Below are 9,400 nucleotides of genomic sequence, written 5' to 3'. Positions count from 1 at the left end.
ATACTGTAATTGTCAAAAACTATTACAATACAAATATGCAAATATTAAAAAATTATTCAAAATTGTTGCGTTTTTAATTTCTACGTTCTATTTGGTATTAATAAGAATTAAGTACATATTTCACAGGAAGTGATTATGTTTTCGGCCATATACCGGTGGTTCTTATAAATATAAAAGTGAGAAGAGACAAGTAAGCTATATTTTTTAGTTGGTCGCGTTAGCGGCCGACTAAATTTACAGAGCATATTTTGCAAACCAGTATGTGCTTAGAAGCCTTAGCTACGGTAAGAACCGCAACTCACTTTGCTAGGAACGATTACCGCTGCCTGTCTGCACTGCAGACGACAAATGTTTCTGCTCTACTTCTGCAGTGAGTGTATATACCATCTTGTAAGACGACATTGGTCAGTCGAGTGTGTATCATTGAAATCTGTACATATTGGCTGCTTTCAGGGAAAACGGGGCTTAATGCATGTCAAATAAGATTAGCCTGTGCACACTGGTTATCATGTGCAATGCGCACAAGCTTATTACGGACGACAACAGCGTACAACTTTAGTGCCTTCAGCGCTTTGATTCATTAATGCATTTAACCTGAAAACTATTTTTATACGTTTATGTTTTATAACGAATTTTCAAAAGTACTAAATCAAATAGGCTCATACAAATGAAACATCAACACAAAAACTATTGACAACAAATCATGTGGCCTATTCTTATCTTGTCCAGAGATATTTGCGTACTTTTATCATCTCCGCTTTACTTTTCCAAACCTCCGAGAGGTAAGCATGTGTGGCATTCATTCTTTGATTTAAATAAAGATTTGACAAGCGGATACTTTCAGTAAATGCAGTGTTTTAAGGCTTAATTATATGTTAATAAAACTGAAAGTCAAGAAGAAGTCATACTTAGTGTCAAGTTATTATCGGTTGTCATTTTAACAATTTTGTTCAAATACTTTTGTATTGTTTTCTTCATTTTGCAGACGGCAGTGTCGCTGTAAGTTTCAATTAATGTGTATTTTCTCTTTCTGTCATTCATACAGCACTATGTCGAAACTAACTTTTTAAATGTATAATTTTATGATACTCTTAAAAAAATATGTTATGCGATTTTTTATCTCGGCATATTAATATTTAAATTATTTTCAGAAGACCATGAAGACCATAGCAGTGCTATTGTCCTGTCTAGCGACTGTACTCGCACAGAACTGTAAGTATGCGCAGAATTATATGGGCCATGCTCTGTGAAAAAAGGGGTTTAATGAATGTGCGTAAAGTGTCGTTCCAGATTAGCCTGTGCAGTCCGCACAGGCTAATCAGGGACGACACTTTCCGCTTTTAGGATATTTTTCGTTTCAAGAAAGCCTCTGCATATCAAAAATCAAGTTTAGGCGTAAATTGTTATTCCTGATTAGCCTGTGCGGACTGCACAGGCTAATCTGGGACGAGACTTTACGCACATGCATTAAACACCCTTTTCACAGAGCACGACCTATATGTAATACTTACGTTGTGAACATTTGCTGTTTTATTTTTAATCGGTTCTCAATCATATGCATTTCACAAATTAAAATAAAAAGACAAAGCAGTCTGCTTATTCGTATTTTTTTTTGTTGAATTCACAATAATGTTGTGTTTTATTATTGGTTACCCCCTAGTCAACTCAAGTATCCATTTAAGAAGTAATATCCTTTTTAGTCTTATACAGGAAGCGATAGATATACATTTTGTGATAAAAGAATAATAAGCCACTTCAAATATTTGGATGACCGAATTTTCTTTAAGGACGAAACTAATTGCAGAGCTCGTATTTCGTCTACGTTAAAGACATTTCATTTTTCATTTAGATATGTACAATTAACCCATTTATGCCTAGCGTCTAGAAAAAAAGGCCTTGGCAAACAGCGTAGACCAGATGAGACGCGGGTCTGCGCTGTTTGCTAAAAGGAATTTCTGTAAGAAATATTTATAAACATAGAAATAAATATACTAGACATTCCTCATTTTGAAAATAAATTGATCCAATTTAGAAGGATGGGAGAATCCACTAAACTTAAATGGGTTAATGATGAGGCAAGCCTGTAAGGCTTTCTTGCATATGACGTCATATTCTTTCTATATTTCACCAGCCGTGCCATGTGGAGTTTCGGTAGTGCAACCCGTCACGAAAAGAATCGTCGGAGGAGTGATGGCCGCCCCGGGATCTTGGCCGTGGATGGTAATTTTTTTTTCTCATTTAACCCATTTATGCCTAGTAGACTCTCCCATCCTTCTAAATTGGATCAATGTATTTCCAAAATTAGGGATGTCAAATATATTTATTTCTTTATTAAGAATATTTCTGACAAAAATTACTTCAAGCAAACAGCGCAGAACCTGATGAGACACCGCATCATGCGGCGTCTCATCTGGGTCTACGCTGTTTGCCAAAGCCTTTTTTCTAGACACTAAGCATAAATGGGTTAAGTTGAACAAAACGTGCTTACAAAAAGCAAAATAAGAACAATCCATGGACAGAAATTAAGCATTGAAAAAGTATTCCTTACCATAGTAACCCCTTGTTGTTTTTTTCCAATAATTCGGTATCAATACCTACATGTACTTTGAGTAAATAAACTGAAAATGTCATGATATTCTTTCAGACAGCAAGTTTGCTGAAATAAAGAAAATACATGTTCAACTATCTGCGTTATAGATCTTTTTTACTTTTAATTACTGAAAAATATTGGGTGCTGTACTTTCAATAACGTTAACCATACATGTTAGTTTGGAATGTAGAATGGCAAAGCATTTGCCTGAATATAATAGCGTTCACAGTTTATTGCCTCCAGGACATCATTGTATCGACACGTGCTTTCTTTCCAGGTCTTAATTGTTGATGATTCTGGCACAATCTCCGGATCTGGTGCCATCATCGATCAGCATGTGATATTGACATCCGCCCAACATTTTGAAGGGTAAGGTTAAACAACGTCAGTATTAAAAATTGTACGATCGCCTTTTTAAATGGCCTGGGATGGATTCAGTTTAAGAGTTTAGACGCCATGACTAAAACCAAATAGAAACATATTATGTTAAAAATGTGCGAATATGACAGTTATAACAGTTATACTAATGGTTAAATCATGGTTTTCTTAAAAATTTAAAACGAGTAATCTCAAACATTGAATAAAGAATAAAATTTTAATAAGTATTAGAAACGCATTGACACTTTGCATATTTTAATACAAAATATATATATATATATATATATTACAAATACAATTACAGTTGTCTTTATATGGTTTGTTTTCATATACGTTGTATACGTTCGATACCTTATCGGGTCTATTATCTGTTTCTACGTTTTTGGCCAATTTTTTGATGACCTAAATCACAAGTGTGTTTTTCTAGCATTGGCTACAGCGTCTTTGACATCAACTTGCACCGATGGAAGCTCTACGCCGGCTCGCACAACATAAGCACAACTGACCCTCACGAGAAGACGTACCACATCCGGCGCGTGGTGCTCCATCCGGGCTACAACACGACCAGCCTCGAGAATGACATCGCTCTAATCATCACAGTGGAACCCATGCAGTATATACACTTCTGATGCTAACTCATAATAACTTTGCCCAGCCCAATACAAATATTACCCCAAAAGAAGTTCAAAGCTGGCCATTGGGTACTTACAAACGGGTTTTATGTTAATTTAATAAGGGTGAATATTAAGATTACGCATGTATCGTGGTAGCACACATTACTGGCGGTATAATCATTGCAGATTCAATGATTTCGCATACATTGTAGTCACACATCTTACTGACTGCTCTATCTTTGCAGATGGAACGACTTCACCCGACCTGGCTGTCTGCCCGACGCCCAGCACGGTTATGCTGTCGGGGACCAATGCTACCTTCCAGGATGGGGAAGCACCTCCAGTTAGTTGTATTAATAATCACATCCCCCATCCTCCTACCGATTTATTGATATTTTCTCTGATTGTTCATAAGTTTAGCCTAATTATTCATGTTCCTTTTGATACGGGAAGAGGACAACGACTTCTGGCGTTCATTTAACTCGTACTCTCAACACATATAAATTAAAAAATACATAAATAATATCTTAATTCATAATTGATCAAATGTATCTGTTGTTAGCATCGTTTCTGGAAATCGCATGTAAGCTTCGTTCTATAAGGCGTGGTCCGATTAGAAAACATATAATTTGTGATCGAAATAGAATGTAATTTATGTTGGTTTTAAGTATGAAACAAATTATATTAATATTTTCAAATTTGATGATAAGCGATTTCAAATGCTGAAAAGCAATATTTAATGGAATATTTGTTTATTGAAGTACAATGGAGATAATATGAATTTTTACAAGTGATCTTAAAATCAAATTGAACAAGGAAAATATGTGATTGGAGTGCAAATTGTGCACGATAAATAATGACATAAAGTGATTATTGATATTGTATCACAATTTCGCATACTTTACTATAAATAGGCATATAAAATAACAACACTAAACAAAATTTTCTTAAGTATCTCAGGTGGCCATTTCTTTCAAACGCTACCAAACACGTGTCATATATGCCTTACGAATACAACATTAGTCTAAACTAAAACAGAACATCCATACAATAAGAGCACTTTCAAACTTTAAAATACTTACCTTATACAGTTAATCGCAGACATTTGATTGAACCCGAATGGTGTCACAAACGGTATATACAAACGTTGTGGCATATTTCGCTGTGGATGCCCAAGATTTAACGCGCCAAACCATCAACAGACAGGTTTAAAACACAGCTTAACCCGCTCTGTCCTTTTCTATAAACCAGACACCGGAAATGAGGAGAGCCTCAACCAGCTCCTGTACCCTATTGTTGACGACAGCATCTGCGCCAACCATTGGGACGATTTCCTCCCGGCCACGGAGATCTGCGCGGGATACGAAAACCAGCACAAGGACTTCTGTGGGGTAATTACAGATTGCGCAATAAGGCGCATCATATTTATGACCCCCTTCGAAGAAGAGGGGATATATTGTTTTGCACATGTCGGTCCGTATGTCCGTATGTCCGTCCACCAGTTTGTTTCCGGATGATAACTCAAGAACGCTTAGGCCTAGGATCATGAAACTTCATAGGTACATTGATCATGACTCGCAGATGACCCCTATTGATTTTCAGGTCACTAGGTCAAAGGTCAAGGTCACGGTGACCCGAAATAGTAAAATGGTTTCCGGATGATAACTCAAGAACGCTTATGCTTAGGATCATGAAACTTCATAGGTACATTGATCATGACTCGCAGATGACCCCCATTGATATTTATGTCACTAGGTCAAAGGTCAAGGTCACGGTGACCCGAAATAGTAAAATGGTTTCCGGATGATAACTCAAGAACGCTTACGCCTAGGATCATGAAACTGCATAGGTACGTTGATCATGACTCGCAGATGACCCTTATTGATTTTCAGGTCACTAGCTCAAAGGTCAAGGTCATTTAAAAAAAGTTATGAGCTATTGTCATCACCTTGGCGTCGGCGTCTGATTAAGTTTTGTGTTTAGGTCCACTTTTCTCATAAAGTATCAAAGCTATTGCATTCAAACTTGGTACACTTATTTACTATCATGAGGGGACTGGGCAGGCAAAGTTAGATAACTCTGGCGTGCATTTTGACAGAATTATGTGCCCTTTTTATACTTAGAAAGTTGAAAATTTGATTAAGAAAAAAGTATACTTTTTGCGATTGGGAATATAGCCGAATTTCGGCTATAAAATCAGGCCAAAAAAAACCTGCCTAGGATCATGAAACTTCATAGGTACATTGATCATGACTGGCAGATGACCCCTATTGATTTTCAGGTCACTAGGTCAAAGGTCAAGGTCACAGTGACTCGAAACAGTAAAATGGTTTCCGGGTGATAACTCAAGAATACTTAGGCCTAGGATCATAAAACTTCATAGATACATTAATCATGACTTGCATATGACCCCTCTTGATTTTCAGGTCACTATGTCAAAGGTCAAGGTCACAGTGACAAAAAACGTATTCACACAATGGCTGCCACTACAACTGACAGCCCATATGGGGGGGCATGCATGTTTTACAAACAGCCCTTGTTTAAACAAGCATTTTCATTCATCACGCGTGCAGTTACTCAAGTATCAAATCTGCGTTATTTCAAAAAGTAGACTAAAGCAATCACGCGCATGTTGTTGATTATAAAAAATACGTCATTTGATGTCCTTGAAAATTAGTATTGTGCTTATTTTTCCTGTTTCAATCAAATGACTTATTTTTTTAAACATATATTTCTATTTTATAACATAGTTCATATGTTTAGTTCTTAACACAAAAAATCCGCTGAATGTATTTAACCTAAAAATAAACGTATATGGTTTTGACAGTTACTTACTTTTTCCGAGATTCATTTGGATTGTCTTGGCGGTTTGTTGAACATTATAACTACTATGACAACGAGTCTTCGATACATAATATGGCTGTTCCGACCTTTGCCTTTACACACCGTTAATATTGCATAATTTGCAGGATGACATTGGAAGCCCCCTAATGTGCAAGAAGAGCAACGGAGCATGGTACATTGAAGGTAAACTGAGAATAAGTACTGACATTAAGTCATCCATAAATAGGTTGAAACCCCTATTACTATGCTTTGCATTTAAATATCCCTTGCGGTGACCGCAGTTTAATTATTTGATATTTGTCAAGTGTATTAGTTCTTCGACTCATTGTATAGCAAAATTTCACTTGCCTTAACCCATTTATGTCTAACGTCTAGAAAAAGACCTTTGCAAACAGCGTAGACCCAGATGAGACGCCGCATGATGCGGCGTCTCATCAGGGTCTTCGCTGTTTGCTGAAAGGAATTTCTGTAAGAAAAATTAAAATATTTATATAAATATACTAGACATCCCTTATTTTGGAATACATTGATCCAATTGAGATGGATGGGAGAGTCCACTAGGCATAAATGGGTTAAATAAAGGACCTTGTTTATGCAGGTATTGCTTCCTCTGGTGGTGACTGCGCTCAGGCAAATGAGCCCGGAATATTCGAGGACGTGACAAAGTATCAGGATTGGATCCTGAAATCCATGGAGGAGGCCGGATATCCCTACCAGTATTGAGCGTTCTTAATGAAGATACTTACTAGATTTTGCCAAATAAATTAGTTTCTCTATGTGTGTTTGTTTTTCACAAAAGATTTGTTCTTACGAATAATAGGTGTTTAAATGCTATGATTATTTGTGCACACACACAATGTTCAGACATTTGTTGGAGAACATTTAAAATCAGCATTGTTATATTTTTCCAGTATTAAACAAACAAAACAAGAACTGAAAAATTCTTTATGAATTAGTTTGTATTGACTATTTGAGATATGCTGAGTATTTTGTGTAAACTCGTAGCGTTTGAAATAGTATTCAAATTGATTTTTTTTAAGAAGAAAGACTTGCGATTTACGCACTTTTCAGACAAGTATAATGTTTAATACATGTATGATATAGAGGCATTACTGATAAAGCGTAATTTACATAGAATATCGGCAACATGGTGGGTAAGACTTCTTCAGAAAATACTGAATACAGCGATTTGTTTCTTAAGTCGTTCGAACTATCTAATATTGCTCTACTTGGTAGTGTTATTTACTTGTTTATATCTAATTCCTCAATGGAAAAAAAACAACAGATTTTAAATGTTCGTTTTACTAATGAACTGCGTCCGATAAAACGAACACTATTCCGTAAAAGAAAAAATGCTATTTTATACAAACATTATGATGGTTGAATTTGTATTAATACTTCTTGTTATGATATATCTAGTTCATTTACTGAACCGCTTGTCTGAATATATGAAATAAACGATTCCATATAATAAAAAATAATAATAACATCACTAGCACAACATAGATAATAGAACACAGATGGATAAAAATGCGTGCACTAGTAAACGCCACGTGATAAGTCAATGTAGTATATTACACAATAAGAAGTACTGCTGTATCTTTAAGGCTTAGGAAAAAAAGAGGGTCACATATAAAGAAGTTTTAACAAAATCAAGATATACACCATTTCAATACTCTTTTCAGAAAACAGAGTGCGTAAACAAAGTGAAGTATTTTCCAGAACAGACATATTTAAAAAAAAAATCAATAATAATTATTATTATTATTGTTAAAATAATAATAATTATTATTATTATTATTATAATTTTATATGTATTTTTATTATAATTATAATTGTATATGTATTTATTAGTATTATTGTTAGTAGTAGTATTAGTAGTAGTAGCAGCAGCAGAAGTAGTAGTAGTAGTAGTAGTAGTAGTAGTAGTAGTAGTAGTAGTAGTAGTAGTAGTAGTAGTTGTAGTAGTAGTAGTAGTAGTTGTAGTAGTAGTAGTAGAAGTAGTAGTGGAAGTAGCAGTAACAGTAGCAGTAGCAGTAGTAGTAGTACAAGGAGTAGTAGTAGCAGCAGCAGCAGCAGCAGTAGTAGTAGTAGAAGTAGTAGTAGTAGTAGTAGTAGTAGTAGTAGTAGTAGTAGTAGTAGTAGTGGTAGTAGTAGTAGTAGTAGTAGTAGTAGTAGAAGTAGTAGTAGTAGTAGTAGTAGTAGTAGTAGTGGTAGTAGTAGTAGTAGTAGTAGTGGTAGTAGTAGTAGTAGTAGTAGTAGTAGTAGTAGTAGTAGTAGTAGACGTAGTAGATGTAGTAGTAGTATGTATTAGTATATGTATTAGTAGTAGTATGTATTAGTATATGTCTTAGTAGTAGTAGTAGTAGTAGTAGTAGTAGTAGTAGTAGTAGTAGTAGTAGTAGTAGTAGTAGTAGTAGTAGTAGTTGTAGTAGTAGTAGAAGAAGTAGTGGTGGTAGTAGTAGTAGCAGCAATAGCAGTAGCAGTAGAAGTAGCAGTAGTAGTTGTAGTAGTAGTAGTAGTAGTAGTAGTAGTAGTAGTAGTAGTAGTAGTAGTAGTAGTAGCAGTAGTAGTAGTAGCAGTAGTAGTAGTAGAAGTAGTAGTAGTAGTAGTAGTAGTAGTGGTAGTAGTAGTAGTTGTAGTAGTAGTAGTAGTAGTAGTAGTAGTAGTAGTAGTAGTAGTAGTAGTAGTAGTAGTAGTAGTAGTAGTAGTAGTAGTAGTAGTAGTAGTAGTAGTAGTAGTAGTAGTAGATTAAATATCTATTTCTGTATAACTTTGTCAAGTATTGTGCATTTACCAAAATCTCATGTAATAAAATAATAAAACAGCATTTTCGAATGCATAAAAAATTGGACTGTCGCGCAAAATATCGTGTATCGCTTCTTGTGTCTTGTGTCGCCCTTTGAACGCGACACTAGACACACGAAGCGATACTTGATATTTTGCGTGACAGTCGGGACGACGCACGATATTT

General features: G+C 35.4%; 1 protein-coding gene across 2 annotated transcripts; it reads left to right on the top strand.

The window, feature by feature from the left end:
• The first annotated feature begins 704 nt into the window (after nucleotides 1–704).
• On the top strand, nucleotides 705–7,202 carry LOC127868037 (plasma kallikrein-like). 2 transcript variants are annotated; one of them, XM_052409598.1, is made up of 9 exons: nucleotides 705–782; nucleotides 1,152–1,212; nucleotides 2,132–2,220; nucleotides 2,868–2,959; nucleotides 3,396–3,581; nucleotides 3,828–3,925; nucleotides 4,834–4,973; nucleotides 6,552–6,609; nucleotides 7,025–7,202. In XM_052409598.1, the coding sequence occupies exons 2-9, from the start codon at nucleotides 1,158–1,160 to the stop codon at nucleotides 7,147–7,149; spliced, it is 843 nt and encodes a 280-aa protein (XP_052265558.1). In that variant the 5' UTR covers nucleotides 705–782; nucleotides 1,152–1,157; the 3' UTR covers nucleotides 7,150–7,202. The 2 variants fall into 2 exon arrangements, with proteins under 2 accessions (XP_052265558.1, XP_052265557.1); XM_052409597.1 differs by lacking the exon at nucleotides 705–782 and adding an exon at nucleotides 872–999.
• Nucleotides 7,203–9,400: the final 2,198 nt, after the last annotated feature.

Source organism: Dreissena polymorpha, chromosome 2 (genome assembly GCF_020536995.1).
Source record: "Dreissena polymorpha isolate Duluth1 chromosome 2, UMN_Dpol_1.0, whole genome shotgun sequence".
Taxonomy (NCBI): Eukaryota; Metazoa; Mollusca; class Bivalvia; order Myida; family Dreissenidae; genus Dreissena; species Dreissena polymorpha.
Note: the sequence above shows the minus strand (reverse complement) of the source record. Positions and strands in the feature narration are given on the sequence as shown.

What these genes read in the sequence shown, in the direction of transcription:
- LOC127868037 (XM_052409598.1), top strand. Translation starts at nt 1,158, where the DNA reads ATGAAGACCATAGCAGTGCTATTGTCCTGTCTAGCGACTGTACTCGCA. An exon ending in CGGGATCTTGGCCGTGGATG is followed by an intron (nt 2,221 to 2,867) that starts GTAATTTTTTTT and finishes CTTTCTTTCCAG; the next exon opens with GTCTTAATTGTTGATGATTC. An exon ending in AGCACAAGGACTTCTGTGGG is followed by an intron (nt 4,974 to 6,551) that starts GTAATTACAGAT and finishes CATAATTTGCAG; the next exon opens with GATGACATTGGAAGCCCCCT.